This window comes from Canis aureus, chromosome X (genome assembly GCF_053574225.1).
Source record: "Canis aureus isolate CA01 chromosome X, VMU_Caureus_v.1.0, whole genome shotgun sequence".
Classification (NCBI taxonomy): Eukaryota; Metazoa; Chordata; class Mammalia; order Carnivora; family Canidae; genus Canis; species Canis aureus.
This window is the reverse complement of record NC_135649.1, coordinates 53,437,042-53,461,207: the sequence shown is the minus strand read 5'-3', so window position 1 is coordinate 53,461,207 and position 24,166 is coordinate 53,437,042. Positions and strand designations below refer to the sequence as shown.

The window sequence follows — 24,166 nt, the reverse complement described above, 5'->3', positions numbered from 1 at the left end:
AGAGAAGATTCCTCAGCCTCTTAAAAGCCATCTACGAAAACCCCACAGCAAATTTCATTCTCAAGGTGGAAACACTGGGAGCCTTTCCCTTAAGATCAGAAACACGACAGGGATATCCACTCTCACCACTGCTATTCAACATAGCAGTTGTGAGGAAGTCCTAGTCTCAGCAATCAAGCAACAAAAAGAAATAAAGGCATTCAAATTGCCAAAGAAGTCAAACTCTCCCTCTTCGCAGATGACATGATACTGTTCGTAGAAAACCCAAAAGATTCGACCCCAAGATTGTTAGAACTCGTATAGCAATTTGGCCCTGTGGCAGGATACAAAACCAATGCCCAGAAATCAGTGGTATTTCTATTCACTAACAATGAGAAGAAGAAAGAGAAATTAAGGAGTCAATCCCATTTACAATTGCACCCAAAAGCAGAAGATACCTAGGAATAAACTTAACCAAAGAGGTAAAGGATCTATACCCTAAGAACTACAGAACACTTCTGAAAGAAATGGAGGAAGACACAAAGAGATGGAAAAATATTACATGCTCATGGATTGGAAGAATTAGCATTGTGAATTTATTATCTATGCTACCCAAAGCAATTTACATGTTCAGTGCAATCCCTTTCAAAATACCAGGGACTTTCTTCACAGAGTTGGAACAAATTATTTTAAGATTTGTGTGGAATCAGAAAAGACCCTGAATAGCCAGGGGAATTTTAAAAAAGAAAACCATAGCTGGGGACATCACAATGCCAGATTTCAGGTTGTACTACAAAGCTGTGGTCCTCAAGACAGTGTGGTACTGGAACAAAAACAGACACATAGATCAATGGAACAGAATAGAGAATCCAGAAGTGGACCCTCCACTTTATGGTAAACTAGTTTTTGACAAAGCAGGAAAGACAATCCACTGGAAAAAAGTCTCTTCAATAAATGGTGCTGGGAAAATTGAATGGCCACGTCCAGAAGAATGAAACTCAGCCATTCTCTTACACCATACACAAAGATAAACTCAAAATGGATGAAAGATCTAAATGTGTGACAAGATTCCATCAAAATCCTAGAGAAGAACACAGGCAACACCCTTCTGAACTCAGCCACAGCAACTCCTTGCAAGATACATCCATGAAGGCAACAGAAACAAAAGCAAAAATAAACTATTGGGCCTTAAGATAATTTGCTTCTGCACAGCAAAAGAAACAGTCAACAAAACTAAAAGACAACCTACAGAATGGGAGAAGATATTTGCAAATGACCTATCAGATAAAGGGCTAGTATCCAAGATCTATAAAGAACTTATGGAACTCAACACCAAAGAAACAATCCAATCATCAAATGGGCAAAAGACATGAACAGAAATTTCACAGAGGAGGACATAGACATGGCCAACATGCACATGAGAAAATGCTCCCCATCACTGGCCATCAGGGAAATACAAATCAAAACCACAATGAGATACCACCTCATGCCAGTGAGAATGGGGAAAATTAACAAGACAGGAAACCACAAATTTTGGAGAGGATGTGGAGAAAGGGGAACCCTCTTGCACTCTTGGTGGGAATGTGAGTGGCACAGCCACTCTGGAAAACTGTGTGGAGGTTCCTCAAAGAGTTAAAAATAGATCTGCCCTCCGACCCAGCAATTGCACTGCTGGGGATTTACCCCAATAATACAGATGCAGTAAAATGCCGGAACACCTACACCCCGATGTTTATAGCAGCAATGTCCACAATAGCCAAACTGTGGAAGGAGCCTCAGTGTCCATCGAAAGACGAATGGATAAAGAAGATGTGGTCTATGTATACAATGTAATATTAGTCTGCCATTAGAAACGACAAATACCCACCCACCATTTTCTTCGACGTGGATGGAACTAGAGGGTATTATGCTGAGTGAAATAAGTCAATTGGAAAAGGACAAACATTATATGGTCTCATTCATTTGGGGAATATAAAGATTAATGAAATGTAATAAAGTGAAAGGGAAAATGAGTGAAAATATCAGTGAGGGTGACAAAACATGAGAGACACCTAACTCTGAGAAATGAACAAGTAGTGGTGGAATGGGAGGTGGGCAGAGGGTTGGGGTGACAGGGTGATGGGCACTGAGGGGGGCACTCGGTGGGATGAGCACTGGGTGTTATGCTAAATGTTGGCAAATTGAAATCCAATTAAAAAAAGATTTTTCAAAAAAAAGATTTTTCTAGAAAGAGATCATTATGTAACTTGAGATTTTATAATGGAGCCTTTGTGTTTAGGTACACAAAACAAAAGTTATTATTAAAGTGGAAGTAGGGGATCCCTGGGTGGCTCAGTAGTTTAGCCCTTGCCTTCAGCCCAGTGCCTGATCCTGGAGTCCCAGGATCAAGTCCTACATCAGGCTCCCTGCTTGGAGCCTGCTTCTCCCTTTGCCTGTGTCTCTGCCTCTCTCTCTTTCTCTCTTTCTCTCTCTCTCTCTCCCTGTGTCTGTCTTTCATGAATAAATAAATAAAATAAAAATCTTTAAAAAATATATAAATAAAGTAGAAAATGATATGTGGAAGATCTCTTGAACAAACAAAAATGACTATAAATGATGGAGTATTTGGACTAGAATTCTGGAAGGATTTATAGAGGATTTAGTATTTGACATATGAAATTGAGGACAGATGTCTGGCAATTATTACTTTATTCAGAATCCAACTTGATTAAAAATATTGTTTCTTGTTATTAGAGATATCTAGACTTTTGTGTACATAGCACTTGATCATGCTATTTCTGTGTTGAGTAATTGGAAGGTAGCACCCTGGGTGGTTGAGTGGGAGAGTGTCTGCCTTTGGCTCAGGTTGTATCTTGGGGTCCTGGGATCATGTCCCACCTCTTCCTGCTGGGAGGCTGCTCCTCCCTCTTCCTAGGTTTGTGCCTCTATTTCTGTGTCTCTTGTGAATAAATAAATAAAATCCTAAAAAAAAAAAGATCAATCAGAAGATGTATGCTAGTCACCATCCCATTTTTACTACTAGAATTACTATTGCTTCTAGTAGGAGGGTTACTATTGTGACCTAAACCTGGCCTTTGGTCACATTTTGTTTATTACAGAATGTTATCCTTAGTTTATTTCTTTTATGTAACCTAAATGGCACAATAACTTGTGAATTTCATACCTTCAATTTTTCAATCAAGAACATAAGGAAAAACAAACCTATTGAATATTCATCAAGACTCTAGTAGAAAAATGCAACTGAAAAAATTCAATTTTAAAGTAAGCAAAAATAACTTCCTCCACAACAAACTTATCTGTTAAGTAAAGCAAGCAATGATTTTTGAGCCATTAGTAAATTTTGGCAAACTCAGACTTCTCTGATAAAGAATAATTTCTAAGCTTATCAGAGCTAAACAAGTGGGACTTAATTGGAAAGAGTTTGTTGAATTGACAGATTGATAGAAAAAAAATGTCATTAGTGTTGTGTTTGATTTTCAGTCTCTTGAACTTCCATGTACTTTTAAGGCAATTTTTCTTTGTTGAGTTATAAAGATGTGGGTATCAGTGTGAATTTGTGTCAGAAAAGTTTGGCTGAAATTTGTCAGGAGGTTGATTTTGTCAGTCTCTTGAATTTTTTATTGCAATTCTGATATGCCTCTGAATGAAACCAAAATTTACTTAAAAAATTGTAATATTACCCTATTTCTTTTTCACAGTCCTTTAATGAATAGTGTTTCAGAGGCCTGTATTTAAAAACCAATGTCACAGTCTAACCCTATTAAATTCTAATATCTAACTTTGTCTTTTCAAGTAGAATCCTGCCAATTGTATTGATATTAATAAGTGTCTTTATATATATATAATTGTTCAATAATAGAGTATATATAAAATGGTGTAAGTTAAAAAATATCTCTGTGAAGAGGGCATTGTAAGAGATGTGGAAAATGTGCATGTATTTAGGAGCCGTTTGAATATAATACTTAAAATTATTAGTTGTCAATGAGGATAGAGAAAGAAAAGTACAGATAATGTTGGGGAAATTAAAGCAATTAATGATAGTGTTTGAGGGGACACTGAAGCTTTGTGCATATATATGTGCATATGTATTCTCTGGGGTTTGCTCTAAATTTTCTTTATTTTTTTTTTTTAATCTTTTTTATCACTTTTTTTTTTTAATTTTTTATTTATTTATGATAGTCACACAGAGAGAGAGAGAGAGAGAGGCAGAGACATAGGCAGAGGGAGAAGCAGGCTCCATGCACCGGGAGCCCAACGTGGGATTCGATCCGGGGTCTCCAGGATTGCGCCCTGGGCCAAAGGCAGGCGCCAAACCGCTGCGCCACCCAGGGATCCCTCTAAATTTTCTTTATGAATTAGCAGTAATTTTTCACATCTCTGTGCATATGAAAAGTACTAAATGCAGGAACTTATATCATTGGTTTATAAAAATCAGGATATTTCAACACAAGAAAAATATTTTATCCTTTTATATAATTTAACTTTATATCACTTATATTGCCAAGAACATACATCAATAAAGTAAGATTTCTTTGAACTTTAGTTTCTCTTTCATCTTCAAGTTAGATTTTAAAGAATGAAATATTAGGAATTCCATCAATAAATTTAAGTAGAAATGGCTTCATTTGAACTAATGGCTGAATAAAATAGTGACATTCACATATTAAACATGATGTTTTGGTATATTATATTACACATTTTCACTTATTTCATGGAGAGTAGAATTTTTATGTGCAGTAATTCAGAAAAATGTGAGTTGACATCATGGAACTCTTCTGCACATTAGAAAATTCTTTAACTGATACTGTTTTCTTTTAGTTGTTTTATGGAATATTTGATTAAATATTCTAAACACTTCTCATTGTTCTTTAGTTTCAGCTCAAATTCTCAAGAGCAACCTTACAGCAATGGAACAACAAATTGTTCATCTGGAACGTGACATCAAGAAATTCCCCCAAACAGAAAATCAACATGATAAGTTTGTGGAGAAAATGACAATATCCTTTATTTGTTTAAGCATTTTGTTTATTAGTCTCTCTCTCTTTCTCTCTCTCTCTCTCTCTCCTCCTCCTCCTCCTCCTCTCCCTATCCCCTGCCCTCTTTCCCTCCCTCCCACCCTCTCTGCCTGTGTGTATATGGGTGAGTGTATTTACTGTGTGGTTAGTTCTAAACTTACCAGTCTATCTATTCAGACTCTCTGGGTGAATTTGCATATAGGTTGTTCTTTTATTAGTAGCAAAAATTTCAGTTCACAGTGTTTGGAACCAGGTAGAGTAGGCAAGAAAACAATTATATGAGAAAAAAATGTCATTTCTCAAGAATTTCATTTGAAGGCCCACTAGATATGCAAGGTAAGTCTTATGAGGCTTGATTAGACTGAAAACAAAACAAAAAATTTCCTTATGTAACCAGTTATTTAAAGGAAATGATCAGCATAAGATTTTTTTTGGTCAGATTCTTTTCCCTTTGCATGTATGCAGGTACTTCCTGAGGGAAGACCTGCATATTCAAGGGCAATCAGAGGATGACCAATAATGAGTAGACTATAAGGATTGCAAAGGATAGGTAAAATGAATGCCTAGATGGGTGGATAGATGAATTGATCAGTAGATTATGTATTTAAATAAATTGTAGTAGTTATCTATATACCATTAAGCATTTCCTTCTAAATAACTGTTTTTAAACCCCTATTTTATGTACAGTATATTTGTATAAAGTATAGAAATATATGAAAGAAGAACTTGAGAAATAGCATTTAGCTTGAATTATTTAATGTTAAATCTGGCATCTAAAGATAAACTACATTAGACCTGTTTTTTTTTTTTTTTTTCAATTTTGGTTTTCAAAAGTTAAAGCCATATCCTCCTCCTCTAGGTTTAAATAAATACCTTGAACTGCTGATTGACCACCATTTTATATCTCTTGAGGGAATAAATACTATAAACTCCTTATCTGATAATAAGTAAATTCTTTCAACTATATGGCAGTCACCTTGTTTCAAGGTAAAATCTATTGCCTTTTTCTTGTGATATGCTTATTTTCCTGCCAAACTTAGAAACTATGGTACTGAACTCAAATTACTTCAGAATGGCAATTTAGACTTATGTGAAAAATGGTTTTTCATTCTAAAGCTTTGTGTTCATGAATTAATACTGTGTTTTATGTGGTCTATTAGTGATGCTGAGTACTTTAATAAATGGGAACATTGGAAACATAAGTTTGTGGGTGACTGGAAGTAGGAAATTTTCAAAAATAATCTGGGGTTATATAACTTCCCACATTGGGATATTTAATGTGAAGATTTAACTTTATTGCTGATTAGATTTTTCTTATAAATATGTCATATTGTCCTGTGGCTGGAAACACCGCCTACATCTTTCAACTTTTGATTTTGATTCTTGTCTCATATATTAAAATTTAATTCCTGATCCACTTGTTCTTTTTAACATTTTCTTCTGTGGTTGGATTATGACAACACAACAGCTTGCAACATTGAAGAGTCTTTGTTGCTCATTTAGAAAAAAAAAAAAGTAATTTCAAACCTTCATGAACTTGGCCTAAACTCTTTATTTTATTTCTGTCTTTATGCAGGTAATTAAGCACTTTATTTATTTTTTTTTATTTAAGCACTTTAAAATGAAAATCTAGGGCCTTCTATATCTGTATGTTACAGATGAATGGTTATTCATCATTTAAGTGGCACTAATGTGTGACTATTTGTCCATAAGGGGATTGCAAACTATATTAAACTGTATTGGACTATTACTTTGCATATCACATTATTTTGAAAAACAAAATAAAATATACAGCAATTTATTTTAGGTAAAAAGTTTAGAATATTAACTTGAGTTGGTTATATCTCTAAGTTAATGAATTATGATGATAGAACTGTTGCTCAAATTATTCTTGCTTTGGAAGACTCCATTGGCACCCATTGAGAGTTTCAATCTTATGAAAAATTACAAACAAAATGCATGATCTTTGGGGTGCCTGGGTAGCTCCATCAGTTAAGTGTCTACCTTCCACTGGGGTCATGATCCCAGGGTCCTGGGATGGAGCCCCGCATCTGTGGGGAGCCTACTTCTCCCTGTCCCTCTGCCTGCTACTCTCCTTATGTTTTTTTTCTCTCTCTCTCTGCCAAGTCAATAAATAAAATATTTTTAAAATGCATGATCTTCATATGTATATATGTTATAGGATTTCTGGTGCCTAATTAATATTTGTCTACTCTTTTGGCACTCCAAAAGAAAAGGGTATTTTATTTAATTTTTTTTAACAGAAGGGTATTTTAAAGTAGAATACTTGATTATGTTGTAAAATTAGAACCACAATTCTATTTTTAGTACAGGATTCTTTGTAGTGGATGTTTTTCAATGTTTCTATCCCCGGCCAATAATTTGTTTTACTTCAAGTCACTGACCTTTAAACTGAATTAGCTCCAGGCACAAGTAGGGAAGCAGTTTCCCTTGAAAGTAACCTCACCTACTTAAAGAGTAATCTCTCTTATAAGGACTGTGAGTCAAAAACTGAATGGCACTGTCATGCCTCTTGGCTTTCAGAATAGCATGAGTGCTATAGTTAGCAACAATGAGAGACCAACTGAATCTGCTAGCTGAATCGTAACCAAATCTCCAGGTTGAGCTAAGTCGCATAGCACCTTATGTTTACCCTACTCTTTCTCAATATTAATTGAACACTTAAAATATGCTAGGAATTGCCAGACCATGAAAATATAGTAGTGCACAAGATGGACAGTTTGACCTCAGGCTACCGATGGTCTGGCGTTTACATGCTTCTTTGACTTGCTGTCTCTATGGTCAAGATCCTGTCTGGTGTGTTAATTATTTTCTTTTTTTTTTTTTCTTTTAAATTTTATTCATGACACACACACACACACACACACACAGAGGCAGAGACACAGGCAGAGGGAGAAGCAGGCTCCATGCAGGGAGCCCAATGTGGGACTGGATCACAGGACTCCAGGATCACGCCCTGGGCAGAAGGCAGGTGCCAAACTGCTGAGCCACCCAGGGATCCCCTGGTGTGTTAATTTCTATATGCCCATCACAATGTGTGACATGTAGCAATATGTAGGCACTCAGTAGGTACATATTGAATCACAGAATATTATAGCTAGAGACAATGAAGACCATTTACTCCCAGCTCCTACTTTTAATTAGCATTTCAAAATGGATATTGTTAAACAGTGGTAGGCTGTACTTATGGTTATTAAACTTTTCTTCATATTAATCTTCTCAGGAACTTAAATAACATTAAAGCACCTTTTATGAGCATGCATGTAAAATGTAGTCAGATTTAGAGGGATAATATGCACCTTTTTAGAGCAAATTTACAAAAAAAAAAAAAAAAACTGACCAGTGGAGGTTAAAAAAAGAATAAAACCTTTCCTATGAATGGATTGTTTCAGACTATTTCCTGGATCCTGAAAAATATCTGGTGGTTTTAGAAGGAACCTTATCACCTTCGTCTCCCTTTTTCTATACAAAACTGGTTGCTTTTCTGCCTCAAAAAAAAAAAAAATAGATGGAAAGAGTAAAATAAGCAAAATTTATTTTTTAAGATTACAAAGCATGAAGAAATGGAGGAAAACTGTCTTAGGGAAGTTCTAGGATCAAAGGGGATGATCTATAATGGATATAATAGCACTATATATAATATATATATAGGAATGCACAGTGTTTAAAAACCTAAATAACCATGTGGGAAAGTTATTGCTATTATCCTGATTTAAAAAAAAAAAAAACAAAGTTCTTGGTATTCTTCATGTGCTTATGGTCATAATAGTATTGGAAGTTTTTGTTCAGTTGTTCAGTGAATTAAAATGGAATCTGTATACTTTTTTAACTAAGTTTAAAAAGTAATATTCACTCATTTATTGACTATGTTCTATGTATTAGACATTGCCTAATTTTACATACTTTAGCTTATAAAAGATGTTCTTATTTATTAAATGACTATTTTCCATAATTGATGCTAAAATTGACCACCATTGTGCCTGTTTCATTGTAATGAGCTCGAATCATATGAGAATACTTTCAACAATTCATGAAGTTATTTCTAATAGTTCTGTTGTTTTTAATTCATTTATTTGTAGAGGCATTTCTTTTTCTCTTATAAGATTACTAGGAATTATGTATTCTCTGTCTGTGTTTGGCTCTTGTTGCAAATAATGGTGTGGTAAGGTTCAGAAACACATCTAAAATCACATTTTCAAAGTTATGAAAAATAACCCATACTAAAGAGACGTGAGAGGAAGCACTGTGAATGGACTGCTAACCAATCCTTAGGCCACTACTCTGACTTGATATTATATCTGGATTCTGATTTTTGCAATTTTTTTTGTCCTACACTAGTAGTATGACTGCACAAGAGTTTTTCTTTATCTTTTTTTAAGTCAAAGCATCATTTTACTTACTACTCCTTGCTGTTTCTGAAAGAAAAGAACACCATTCTTAAAATACAGCTTCTGAGACTTTTTAAAAAATATTTTATTTATTTCTTCATGAGAGATACAGAGAGAGAGAGGCAGAGACATAGGCAGAGGGAGAAGTAGGCTCCATGCAGAGAGCCCAGTGTGGGACTTGATCCCGGGACTTTAGGATCATGCCCTGGGCGGAAGGCAGGTGGTAAGCCACTGAGCCACCCAGGGATCCTCTAGACTTTTAAATATATGTTGTGATTTATTCTAAACGTCTTAAACTATCTGAAAAAAAAAATTAACCACAATGTTGACTTTACTGCTTATATCCTGTAGACAAATTTCTTTTTTTTTTCTATATTTTTTATTGGAGTTCGATTCACCAACCTATATTATAACACCCAGTGCTCATCCTGTCCAGTGCCCCCTCACTGACGTCATCCATTCACCCAATCTCCCGGCCACTTCCCCTTCCACTACCCCTTGTTTGTTTCCCAGAGTTAGTAGTCTCTCATGTTTTGTCACCCTCTCTGATTTTTCTGACTCATTTTCTCTCCTTTCCCATATGATCCCCTTTACTATTTTTTATACTCCCCCTGTGAGTGAAACTAAATAATGTTTGTCCTTCTCCAATTCACTTACTTCACTCAGTATAACACCCTCCAATTCTATCCACCTTGAGAAAAATAGTGGATATTCATCGAATCTAATGGCTGAGTAATATTCCATTACATATACAAATCCACAACTTCTTTATCCATTTATCTTTCGAAGGACACCGAGGTTCCCTCCACAGTTTGGCTATTGTGGACATTGCTGCTATAAACATTGGGGTGCAGGTATTCTGGCATTTCACTGTATCTGTATATTTGGGGTAAATTCCCAACAGTGCAATTGCTGGGTTGTAGGGCAGATCTATTTTTAACTCTTGGAGGAACCTCCGAGTGGCTGCACCAGTTCACATTCCCACCAACAGTGCAAGAGGGTTCCCCTTTCTCTGCATCCTCTCCAACATTTGTGGTTTCCTGTCTTGTTAATTTCCACCATTCTCACTGGTGTGAGGTGGTCTCTCATTGTGGTTTTGATTTGTATTTCCCTGATGGCCAGTGATGCGGAGCATTTTCTCATGTGCATGTTGGCCATGTCTATGTCTTCCTCTGTGAGATTTCTGTTCATGTCTTTTGCCCACTTCATGATTGGAGTGTTTGTTTCTTTGCTGTTGGGTTTAATGGGTTCCTTATAGATCTTGGACACTAGCCCTTTATCTGATATTTGCAAATATCTTCTCCCATTCTGTAGGTTGTCTTTCAGTTTTGTGGACTGTTTCTTCTGCTGTGCAGAAGCATATTATCTTGATTAAGGCCCAATAGTTCATTTTTGCTTTTGTTTCCCTTGCCTTTATGGATGTATCTTGCAAGAAGTTGATGTGGCCAAGTTAAAAAGGGTGTTGCCTGTGTTCTCCTCTAGGATTTTGATGGATTCTTGTTTCACATTTAGATCTTTCATCCATTTTGAGTTTGTCTTTGTGTATGGTGTAAGAGGATGGTCTAGTTTCATTCTTTTGCATGTGGATAGCCAATTTTCCCAGCACCATTTATTGAAGAGACTGTCCTTTTTCCAGTGGATAGTCTTTCCTGTTTTGTTGAATATTAAAGGAGTTGAGGACCCATTTCTGGGTTCTCTATTCTGTTCTATTGATCTATGTGTTTTTGTGCCAGTACCACACTGTCTTGATGATCACAGCTTTGTAGTATAACTTGAAATCTGGCCTTGTGATGCCCCGACTCTGGTTTTCTTTTTCAATATTCCCCAGGCTATTGGGGGTCTTTTCTGATTCCACACAAATCTTAAGATGATTTCTTCCAACTCTCTGAAGAAAGTCCATGCTATTTTGTTAGGGATTGCACTGAATGTGTAAATTGCCCTGGGTAGCATGGACATTTACACAATATTCATTCTTCCCATCCATGAACATGGAAGATTTTTCCATCTCTTTGTGTCTTCCTCCATTTCTTTCAGAAGTGTTCTGTAGAAAAAAAAATATAAAAAAAAGAAGTGTTCTGTAGTTTTTAGGGTATAGATCCTTTACCTCTTTGGTTAGGTTTATTCCTAGGTATCTTCTGCTTTTGGGTGCAATTATAAATGGGATTGACTCCTTAGTTCTTCTTTCTTCAGTCTCATTGTTAGTATATAGAAATGCCATTGATTTCTGGGCATTGATTTTGTATCCTGCCACATTGCCGAATTGCTGTATGAGTTCTAGCAATCTTGGGGTGGAGTCTTTGGGTTTTCTATGAGCAGTATCATGTCATCTGCGAAGAGGGAGAGTTTGACTTCTTTGCCAGTTTGAATGCCTTTATTTCTTTTTGTTTCTGATTGCTGAGGCTAAAACTTCTAGTACTATGTTGAATAGCAGTGGTGAGAGTGCACATCCTTATCATTTTCCTGATCTTAGGTGAAAGGCTCTCAGTGTTTCCGCATTGAGAATGATATTTGCAGTGATCTTTTCGTAGATGGCTTTTAAGATACTGAGGAATGTTCCCTCTATCCCTACAATCTGAAGAGTTTTGATCAGGAATAGATGCAGCATTTTGTCAAATGCTTTCTCTGCATCTATTGAGAGGATCATATGGTTCTTGTTTTTTCTTTTATTGTTGTGATCTATCATGTTGATTGTTTTATGAGTGTTGAACCAACCTTGATCCTGGGGATAAATCCCACTTGGTCATGGTGAATAATACTCTTAATGTACTATTATATCCTATTGGCTAGTATCCTGTTGAGAATGTTTGCATCTGTGTTCATCAGGGATATTGGTCCATAATTCTCCTTTTTGGTGGGGTCTTTGTCTGGTTTTGGAATTAAGGATGGTGGCATCATAGAACGAATTTGGAAGTGCTCCATCTCTTTTCTATCTTTCTGAACAGCTTTAGTAGAATAAGTATTGTTTCTTCTTTAAACATTTGATAGAACTCCCCTGGGAAGCCATCTGGCCCTGGACTGTTGTGTCTTGGGAGGTTTTTGATGACTGCTTCAATTTCCTCCCTGGTTATTGGCCTGTTCAGGTTTTCCATTTCTTCCTGTTCCAGTTTGGTAGTTTGTGGGTTTTCAGAAATGCATCCATTTCTTCTAGATTGCCTAATTTATTGGCGTATAGCTACTCATAATATTTTATAAAAATCATTTGTATTTCCTTGACATTGGTTGTGATCTCTCCTTTTTCGTTTTTGGTTTTATTAATTTGAATTTTCTCTTTTGTTTTAAATAAGGCTGGCTATGCCTTATCTATCTTATTAATTATTTCAAAGATCCGATTACTGGTTTTGGTGATCTGTTCTACAGTTCTTCTGGTCTCGATTTCCTTGAGTACTGCTAGAATCTTTATTTTCTCTCTTTGTCTGCTTGATGTAGGTTTTATTGCTGTTCTTTCTCCATTAAATTTCGATGCAAGGTTAGCTTGTGTATTTGAGTTTTTTCCAATTTTTTTAGGGTAGCTTGTATTTCGATACATTTCCCTCTTAGGACTGCTTTTGCTGTATCCCAAAGATTTTGAACAGTTGTATCTTCATTTTGCTAGCTTCCATAAATCTTTTTACTTCTTTTCTCATTTCCTGGTTGAACCTTTCATCTTTTAGCAGGTTGATCTTTATCCTCCACGTGTTGAGTTTCTTCCAAATTTCTTCTTGTGATTGAGTTCTAGTTTCAAAGCATTGTGGTCTGAAAATATTCAGGGGAAAGTCCCAATCTTTAGCTATCGTTTGAGACCTGAGTTGTGACCCAGTATGTGGTCTATTCTAGAGAAAGTTCCATGTGCCCTTGAGTAGAACGTGTGTTCAACTGCATTTGGATGGAAAGTTCTGTATGTATCTGTGAAATCCATCTGTTCCGGCGTATCATTTAAAACTCTTATTTCTGTGGTGATGTGCTTAGAATATCTGTCATTTGCAGAAAGTGTCATGTTGAAGTCTCCTACTATTAGTGTATTATTATCTAAGTATCTGTTTACTTTGGTTATTAATTGATTGATATACTTTGCTGCTCCCGCATTCGGGGCATAAATATTCATGAGTGTTAGGTCTTCTTGCTAAGTAGACCCTTTAAGTATGCATGATACGGTGTCCCTCTTCATCACTTGCTATAGTCTTTAGGATTAACTTTAATTTATATGATATGAGGATTGCTACCCCTGCTTTCTTTTGAGGGCCATTGGAATGGTAAATGGTTCTCCACCCTTTAATTTTCAGGCTGGAAGTGTCCTTCGGTCCAAAATGTGTCTCTTGTAGACAGCAAATAGATGGGTCTTGCTTTTTTATCAAGTCTAAAACCCTGTATCTTTTGATGGGATCATTAACCCATTCACGTTCAGAGTTAGTATTGAAAGATATGAATTTAGTGTCATCGTAATACCTATTCAGTCCCTGTTTTATGGATTTTTTCCTTGGACTTCCTCTTTCTTTTACAGAATCCTCCTTAATATTTCTTGCAGACCTGGTTTGGTGGTCACATATTCTTCTAATTTCTGCCTATCTTGGAAGCTCTTTGTCTCTCCTTATATTATGAATGAGAGCCTTGCTGGATAGAGTATTCTTGGCTGCATGTTCTTTTCATTTATGACCCTTAATATATCCTGTGAGCTCTTTCTGGCCTGCCAGGTCTCTGTGGAGAGGTCGGCTGTTAGTCTAATAGTTCTCTTGTCTTTCGCTGCTTTAAGGATTTTCACTTTATCTTTGGAATTTGCCATTTTCACTCCTAAATGTTGAGGTTTTGAACAGTTTTTATTGATTTGGGGAGGACTTCTCTATCTCCTGGATCTGAATGCCTGTTTCCCTCCCCAAATTAGGGAAGTTCTCAGCCATGATTTGTTCAAAGATTCTTTCTGACCCTCTATCCCTGTCGACATTTTCTGGAACCCCTATTACATGTATATTCTTCCTTCTCAAGCTATCATTTATTTCCCTAAGCTTTTCCTCGTGGTCTCTTGTTTTTTTCTCCTTTTCTCCTCAGCTTCCTTCCTTGCCATCAACTTGTCTTCTATATTGCTCACTATTTCTTCCATCTCATTAACCCTCATCATTAGGACCTCCAGTTTGGATTGCATCTCATTTAATTGATTTTCAATTTCAGCCTGATAGAACTAAATTCTGCTGTCATGAAGTCTCTTGAATCCTTTATGCTTTTTTCCAGAGCCAAGTGTAGCTTTATAATTGTGCTTCTGAATTGGCTTTCTGACATTGAAGTGTAATCCATATTTTGTGACTGTGCAGACAGTACTGTTTCTGATTCTTTTGTGGTGAGTTCTTCCTTCTAGTCCTTTTGCTAAGTGCAAAGTGGCTGTATTACTGGGCTGAGTCAAGAATATCAACTGTGACCTAAGTAAATTTCACCCTAGAGGATTCTGACTAGGTCAGAGACCAGAAACTGAAAACGAAGTTCAGAGCGAAACCAAACAAAAGGACCACTAAAGTGAAAAGCACATTTTAAAACAAAGTAGTAAAAACTAAAAGACCAAGTATCCCAAAGAAGAAGGAAAAAAAAAAAGAAAAATGAAGAGAAAAGAGCAAAAGTAAAGAGGAAAAAAAGAAAAAAGGGAAGAGAAATAATGAGGGGGTACTGGGAGATGGTGTTGGTGAAGAATTTGTAGTGGAGGGAGAATGTAGTCTACCTGAGGGGTCCTAGAGGGTGATCCTCCTGGTTCTGAGTGTATTAAGTTCTGTATATTAGAAGATGCCCAGTCCTTCATTTATATAATCCAGCAATACTTGTAGAAAGCCCCAACATTGACCACCAAAACATAAATGAGATAAAAGAGGGGTGCAGAATGGGAATGAAGAGAGAACATAATCACATAATGAACCAGCACAGTATACCACTTGGTTCTAGGTGCATGCTGGTCATGTTTTATAAGGTATTAACTTTTGCCATTTAGAACAAGATGAGGCAGAGAAAGTGGAAAACATAAAATAAAAAAACACATCTTTTTTATCTCCCAAAATTAAATTGTGTATGTTGAAGGGAATCTAGAGTTGGAGAATATACCTAAAACCTGTAATTGTAGAAACATGGAAGTCAAAAAGGAAGAAATGTAAAACTTAAGAGGTGTTAAAATATTGTAGTTAAGGTGGGAAAAGCAAAAAAATATTGGAAATTTTTAGTCTGATATAAAAATGAGTTATATTGGAAAAAGGAAAAAAAAAAAAAAAGGAAGGGTACCCTCTACTTCTTTATACTATAAATCCCTCAACTTCCCCTGGAGCTTTCCAGTGCTGCTTGGTCAAGAACTTGCTCTTCCCCTGTTCTTTCAGCTCATCTTCTGGGGGGGAGGGGTGGTCGGCTGTGCTTTTTCTCAGGTGTATGTACCTGGGGGGAGATGCCCCGCCCCCTGCCAGGTACCGGACTCAGTGGGAGATGTTTACCCCATGAGGCCTGTGTTCCCTGGTGGCCCCACATCTCCCAGGCACACGGTGACACAAGAAGGAACAACACTGGCGGCACCAAGATTTCCAGCTCTGGAGTCAGCTCCCCACTATTAACTAACGCAGTCTCCTAATCTGCGCTCGCCTAGATGCTCCCTGGGCGGGCGAGGGTGTGCTGATCTTCATATCTTGGGGACGCCCAGCCGCAGGAGGGTCCTCGCTGTCCTGTGTCCTCCCGGCTTCCGCCTGTCCCAGGGGGAGTGAAGAAGGATCTGGGGCTGTGTCTGCTCAGTGCCTTGGGATCCGGGGCTCTGTGCTGCTGGAATCGCTATCCAGGGGCACACAGCTCTTGAGGGAAGCAGGGTGCAGACCCCTCAGTCTGGAGCCACCCGCCTTACCTACTGGCTTCTCCCCATGCCCCGCTGGGTGCGTGCTCCAGCCCTTTACCTAGATTGGTCCACAGTTTGTGTTGTGCTTTCCCCCACGTGCACTTCCTCTATTGGTGACTCCAGGAAACTGGAGGCGTCACTGCCCCTCCTGTGATTCTGCCCTATTTCCCTGCTCATCGCTTTTCTGTCCTGCCAGAAAGAATCTGTTGCGGATTTTTAAAGTTCCCACTTCTTCAGCACTGGACTTTCCTGTCCCGGAGGCTTTCGTTTCCAGGCTTTAGCCAGGCTCCTCGCTGTGCCCCTTCCCCACTGGATTCTTTTTCATTTTTTTCCTCCTTCCTACCTTGCTAGAAATGAAAACCCTTCTCTCTGTAGCGTTCCGGCTATTCTCTCTTTAAATCTCAGGATGAATTCGTAGGTGTTCAGAATGTTTTGAAAGTTATCTAGGTAAGTTGGTGGGGACAGGTGACTTGGGGACCCTACTCCTCTACCGTCTTACCCCGCCCTCTCCCTGTTGACTAATTTCTTACCACATTTACTCACATAGATTTTGTCAATGGCAAAGCTATCTGTTGCCCAAAATCCACTTAGCTTTTTGATTGACTGCTGGCTAAATAATTTTACCAACTGGAGGACAGGGAGTGACTCAGTAGCAGGGGCACCTTTAACACAGTGACAAGAAGAGCTGACAGAAAGTTAATGACATTAACAACCTGTCAAGTATCAACTCCTGGGATTTCCTCATAGTAGGAAGGAAAGTCATTTGAAGTGGTTAAAAATCAAGTTACTGAGGAAGCACACTGTCTGTACCAAATAATTCAAAACAGATTTTGAGTCTCCACTGCACTGAAATTATGTTAAATTTTATTCCACTTTCTTTAGTAAGATAATTTTTTAAAGATAAAAAAAACCACAATTATTATTCAACTATAGTAACATTAATCAGTCACATTTGAAAACATATCAGTAACAAGTTTTAGTGAGATAATGATCCACCCTTTCTAAAATAAATGCCATGCAATCAACAAAACAAAAATAAAAGAAAACAAACATCAAAAGCCAAGTCTTCCCTACCTTTATTATATGGATATGGTAATCTAGGCTGTTTTCTAGCTCCTAAAGCAAAATCCGAGAATTTAAGACTAGACTGGAGGGAATTTCACTGGATATTACTCTGTCTCTCGTTACCTTCAGTTACTGGCTGGTCTCAAACTCAGAAAATTAGGATGTTTCGAGCAAAACTTTTTCATGAGCCCAGGATTTTATAGGTCCAGGATTAAACAAGCAAACAAACAAACAAACAAACATGGTCCTAATGAAGATAATGCATACATTGAAAGCAAGTTGTTTTAGAAAGCCACATGGGGAAATTACTGATTCATTAAAACAGAAGTTTGTTACCATTCTTTGAAATACACAGTCTTCATAATAGTATTTTATTTTAATTAATTCTGCTTTGATTTGAAATAGTATAATCACATATAATAATAATAAAAACAAAAGTGATAATAGAATAGTAAGAATAGCAAACTGTTTAGTAACTGTCATGTGCCGGTCACAGTGCTAAGAATACATGCATGTACACACATACACACATTCATGCACAAATAATCTCAAGTAATGTCCAAAGCAATTGTATGAGATAGCTACTGTTGTTATTAACAACACTTTAAATATGTGAATTCTGTCTATAAGATTGAGGCTCAAAAAAAAAAAAAAAAGATTGAGGCTCAAACATTCAACCACATGTGTGACATCACAAATACAATAAATCTAGTTAAAGACAACTTGGGGGCACCCCAGATGGCTCAGTGGTTTAGAGCCACCTTCGGCCCAGGGCGTAATCCTGGAGACCTGGGATCGAGTCCCACATCAGGCTTCCTGCGTGGAGCCTGCTTCTCCCACTGTCTGTGTCTCTGCCTCTCTCTCTGTGTCTCTCATGAATTAAAAAAAAAAAAAAAAATCTTAAAAAAAAAAAAGACAGCTTGGAATCAAGTCTTGATTTTCAGACTCCAATCCTTGTGCTCATAGCCATGGTATTGTATAGCCCCTGAAATCAGAAAACTTCATAAATCTGAGATAAATTCCACATTTGTTCACTGTGAAACTCTTTATTGTTTCATTTCCAAACTCCCTCAAATGGAAGAAATTTTCTTTTTGAAACGTTTGTAAACTAAGTTAAAACTTAGCTGCTCCCTTATATCATGTCCTCCAGAAAGCCTTTCTTAATCATGGCACTCAAAATTAATTTCCCTATCTCCTGTGTTCTCAAAATATTTTAATACTTTGATTATTATACTTGCTGGCTTACTTATGCTCTGCTTATATGCAGGTCTGTTTTGTACACTGGGTTATAAAGTCTTTTGAGATATAGATTCTTACTCATTTTTGAGTACTCTACAATAAGCCTAGCACAATGCTTTGTAGAAAGTTATCTTAATAAATGTTCTGTCAAATAAATAGAGAGCATTAGCTTGTTATCCTGGCATGCCTTCAGTTTGACAAAAGAAAGGAATCTAAAATGTTTCCAAGATTATGCCTTTGTTATGTTTTGATTTAAAATACAGGTATTAATTCTTAGTAGAATTATCTCTTAAACTCTTAGATAGAAATCAAATTCTAAGAAACTGTCTGAATGGAGCAGATATTTTTTAGGATTAGTCAGCACATATTTTTCTATTTGAACACTCTTGGCTTGTTTGAACTTCAGCCTCAAATTACCTAGACTCTGAGTTATCTATTTCAAACTTTGTTTAGGGAATTGATAGACATTTGGTTCATGGTGCTAATGGTGAGAAGAGAATGTATTGCTCAGTTAAACGGTGCATAAATCCTTTTAGACCATTAGAAACCCATCTGGGAAACCATCTTTTCAGAACATAAAATGGGATATGATTTGTCTGAAAGAGTTAGTGTACCCCCAACCTTATAAGTTCTCATTATTCCTATCAGAAGCAAAGTTCTAAGCAATTAACAGCTTTTCTATAACATTTATTCATATTGAGCAGAAGTGATACTTTTTAAAAAGCTTGTAAAAAAGTAAATGACCCAATATAGTTCTTTTTTGGATGTTCATGTGTACTAGAGAACATTTAACATACAAATATCTGTACATAGATAAAGATATGATTTAAAACCATTTTGGTATTCACAAGAGCATAAGTTGGATATCATAGCAATGAATCTATGAATTTGTTTACTTTTTCTTTGATTTAAAATTTACCAAAACAATTTTTCTTTTTTTTAAGATTTATTTATTTATTCATGATAGACATAGAGAGAGAGAAAGGCAGAGACACAGGCAGAGGGAGAAGCAGGCTCCATGCCGGGAGCCCAACGTGGGACTCGATCCTGGGACTCCAGGATCGCACCCTGGGCCAAAGGCAGGTGCTAAAACTCTGAGCCACCCAGAGTTCCCCACCAAAACTATTTTCATTTATGAAGGGCATGTATGGTATATTGAATATGCACAGTTTATAGACAATGATAGTAATATTAGTATAATTATTCAAGTAATATACTCTTGCAATAAACTCAATCACAATATTTTCATAATGTAGAAAAATATATCAGTATCTTTATCTATAGTTGAAACCTATTTATTTATTTCTATTTAGGATCTATTTCAGTTAGAATTTATGAAAATTATAGCAAGTAAACTCAGCTTTTCATTGAATATTTCCAGTTCTTTTATTCTGGCATAGAGGGTGAATTAGCAGTATGATATGACAACTAAAAAGCATGCAAGAAAAAAACCAAGTCAATGTATTTATTAATCATGTGATGATACTCTCCATTGTGTTACAAAGGTTAAAAAAGTATAATAACCAATTACATTGTTCCAATTCATTATTTAAATTAGAAATGTAAAAAGTATGTAACAAATATCACTGAAATTATCCAATTGAATTTTGGTGAGAATGGAAAATCAATGAAAAATTAACAGAAAGAACTATAGAAAAGCTTTCCAAAATGATCAGTGAGAAGAATATGACCTAGTCACCAACTGATACTGTTTGGGTAAAAAAAAAAAAAAAAGTCATGAGTAACAGAAGAAAATGGTTCTGAGGGGTGAAGGTATCAACTGCTCTTTACCTCATCAAAAGCAAACATTTAGTAAATGTCTTTTACATAACTACTAAGGCATTATCAAATTTGTACATAGAAACTCTGTTCAATTACTGACCTCTGGATTTCTTTCATCATGGGACTGACTTGAAACCAAAAGAGATTCGATTTTATTTTACACAGTGTTGAGAATACTCTGTCCATTTTATTTACCCCATATACAAAAAAAGTACTTTCAAATGTTAATGTTCTATACAAATGCAAAGCATTTTTATTAATACATTTGAATTAAAAGATGTTTTGACTGAGTACCAATAGACGTAAGTTCTAGTCTTGGTTGTTGAAAACCTAGGAAAAATCTTGTGTTTTCCCATTTATAAAACTGAAACAGCAATAATTGCCTTACCTACCTTACATATACTAAGTATAATAATGACTTTGAAGATGCTTTGTAAAATGGAAAAAAAAAACATACATAAGGTATAATTTATCATTCTGCCCTAAACCTCACAAATGAGAAATAAAGTATTTCCCCCAAGGAAAATCTTTATCAACAAATATCGTCCTTTTTTGTCCAACTTCATTTCATCTGGCTTTTTTTTTTTTTTTTTTTTTTAGATTTTGTTAATTTATTTGACAGAGAACACAAGCAGAGGGAGCGGCAGGTAGAGAGAGAAGGAGGAACAGACTCCCCATTGAGCAGGGAGCCCAATGTGGGGTTACATCCCAGGACCCTGAGATTATGACCTGAGCCAAAGGTAGACACTTAACCAACTAAGCCACCCAGGTGCCCCAATTTGTGTGTGTGTGTGTGTTTTTTTTTAATCTAAGTTATAAATGTGCTTTTTTAAAAATCTGAAGAGCAGATACTTTCTTTAAAATGTAATGAATGACTATGGAGGAAGCAGTATGCTTATGCTTCGCTATTCCAACGGTATCCAAATAAATGGTAGGGCACCTATCAAGTAAGATTAAGGTATATTTCCTGCTTTCAAGAAGGAATATAGTCCGAGAGATAATAAAATTGATAGAGGTAAGACAGCAACAAACAATGCAAGATGATTTCATTATTAAATGAGTGTACCAGAGGCTAAAAATACAATAGCACTTTCAGTATTCCTTCTCCTCTTTTTAGTCAGTGAGACAGCATTTTGGCTTTGATAACAGTTGAGATTAACATTGCAACTTCATTATTTTGTTGGAAATTTGTTCTCATTCCAAAGAAGAGATTTCAAAGTATGGAAAGGCCTTCCAAAGCCAGATGGAAATAACTTCTACATTATCCTTTGTTTTGCATTAACCATCTATCTTAGCATAAACAATTAAGAACTGGCTTTACCAACAATTTTCCTAGGTTTAAAAATAAGTTTATTTTCATGTTTTTATCAGTGAGCACATATTGCAGCTACTGCAGAACCTAGCATTATAGTAGCTACCACCGAACTGAAGCATAGGAATGAAGTACAAATATTCTCTCTTCTCTAAAGAAGCTTAACATTTGGTTAAGCGCACATTGATGAGAAATAACTCACTAAAAGGGTAGTATCTGATCAGGTTTAGTTGTGGGGCATTGGTTATAAATACAGTAAAAGTCAACCAAGTAGAGGAAGTTGTTTGGAACAGACAGAGGAGATAAGATTCAACTCCTGCTGATATGTAAGCTCTCTGTGTGCAGAAGTTTACTGTTTTGATTTTGTGGTAATCATCTTTTGTACTCAAATTGCCTGGTACCTACTAGGGCTCAATATGTCTGGTGAATGAATAAATACATGATTTGCTCTCTGCTGATACTTTATTTGTAGGATGTTGGAGTATTTTATACAAATGGTAGTTAAAAATACTACATTCTTATAGATCATCCAAAATATGATGTTATTTGACTTTGGAATTCATTACATGTCTTCATTTAAATAAACACTCCAAAAGCCCCACCCATTATGTCTGATTAGATAAATATTTAAATGATTTTGCATTCCAAGAATTCACCCAAACCAGATTGTATTCTAAGATTTGATTGAAGGAGGATCTAAATTTAAGATTTGAAGGGATCAACTAGATATTATAGATCTTGTATTTACAAACAGGACTTATTACAAAACTTTATTTTTTTCAGTGATTACTGTATAACCCAATCAAATAGCTTAAATTCACAGTGCATATAAATAAAAATAGTTAATTAGGGCACCTGCATGGTTACAGTAGGTTAAATGTCCAACTCTTGCTTTAGGCTCAGGTCATGATCTTAGAGTCATGAGATGGAGCTCCATGTTGGGCTCCAGGCTTGGTGTAGAGTCTACTTGAGATTCTCTCTCCCTTTCCCTCTCCCTCTCTCTCTCTGCCCCTCCCACTCATGTTTTCTCTCTCTCTCTCTAAAATAAGTAATAAATCTTTAAAAATATTAATTATTTATAGGCACTGAGATACTATATGATGCACCATATGTGCTAGGTTATCTAACATTTCCATCTAAAAAGTCAGATATCAAGACATAACTGACAATTTGCTCTCTGCTCTACATTGTATCTCTTTTTTGCCTATACATGTATTTAGTCATTCTTTTAATGCCCAAATATGCCTTGTGAATAGAGCATTAGTATACTGTGAGGTATACAAAAATGAATAAAACTTGGACCTTTCATATCAGAAACATTTAAGTTCATAAACTGAGCCAACTATATACACAAATAATTTTAAGACAATATGGGCATGAGGTGATATTGTGTTTTTGATTTAGTATTTCCCTGATGATGAGTAATATTGAGCATCGTTTCATGTGTCTCTTAGCTATTTGTATGTCTTTGGAGAAGTGTCCATGTTGTCTGCCCATTTTTTGACTGAAGTTTTTGTTTTTTGGGTGTTAAGTTTAATTAGTTCTTTACAGATTTTAGATACTACTAGCCTTTTATCTGATATGCCATTGGCAAATATCTTCTCGCATTCCATAGGCTGCGGTTTTTAGTTTGGTTATTTCTTTTGCTGTGCAGAAGCTTTTTATCTTGATGAAGTTCCAATAGTTCATTTTTGCTTTTGTTTCCCTTGCCTCTGAAAACATGTCTAGTGAAAAGTTCCTGCACCTGAAGTCAGAATGGCTAAAATTAAGAACTCAGGAAACAACAGATGTTGGTGAGGAGGCAGAGAAAAGGAAACTGTCTTAGACTGTTGGTGGGAATGCAAAATGGTACAGCTACTCTGGAAAACAGAATGGAGGTTCCTCAGAAAGTTAAAAATAGAACTACCCCTCTCCTAGAATCCAGCAATTGCACTACTAGGTATTTACTCAAAGGATACAAAATTGCTGATTTGAAGGGTGCATGCACCCTAATATTTATAGCAGCAGTGTCCACAATAGCCTAATAACCCCACTATTCTAAGCAAAGTAAGTCAATCAGAAAAAGTCAATTATCATATGATCTCACTCATGTGGAATTTAAGAAACAAAACAGAGGATCATGGGGGAAGAGAGGAAAAAATAAAACAAGACTAAATCAGAGAGGGAGTCAAACCATAAGAGACTCTTAATCATAGGAAACAAACTGAGGGTTGCTGCAAGAGAGGGGGTGGAGGGATAAAGTGACTGAGTGATGGACATTAAGGAGGGCCCATGATGTAATGAGCGCTGGGTATTGTATAAGACTGATGAATCGCTGGCCTCTACCTCTGAAGTCAATAATACATTATTATGTTAGCTAATTGAATTTAAATTTTAAAAATGTCCACATAGCCAAAGTATGGAACTAGCCCAGATGTCCATCGACTGATAAATGGATAAAGAAGTGGCATGAGCCTGCATGGCTCAGTCAGTTTAACCATCTGACTCTTGATTTTGGCTCAGATCATAATCTCAGGAGATTGTGCCCTGCGTGGTGCTCCAAACTCAA

General features: G+C 36.4%; 1 protein-coding gene across 5 annotated transcripts in view; it reads left to right on the top strand.

The window, feature by feature from the left end:
* Window positions 1-24,166, top strand: part of DIAPH2 (diaphanous related formin 2) — a 1,055,757-nt gene that overhangs the window by 693,881 nt on the left and 337,710 nt on the right. For all 5 annotated transcript variants that reach the window (XM_077888176.1, XM_077888175.1, XM_077888173.1 and 2 more), the window contains one exon: window positions 4,852-4,977. In XM_077888176.1, the coding sequence (XP_077744302.1) occupies window positions 4,852-4,977 (126 nt within the window). The remainder of the gene's footprint in view (window positions 1-4,851; window positions 4,978-24,166) is intronic.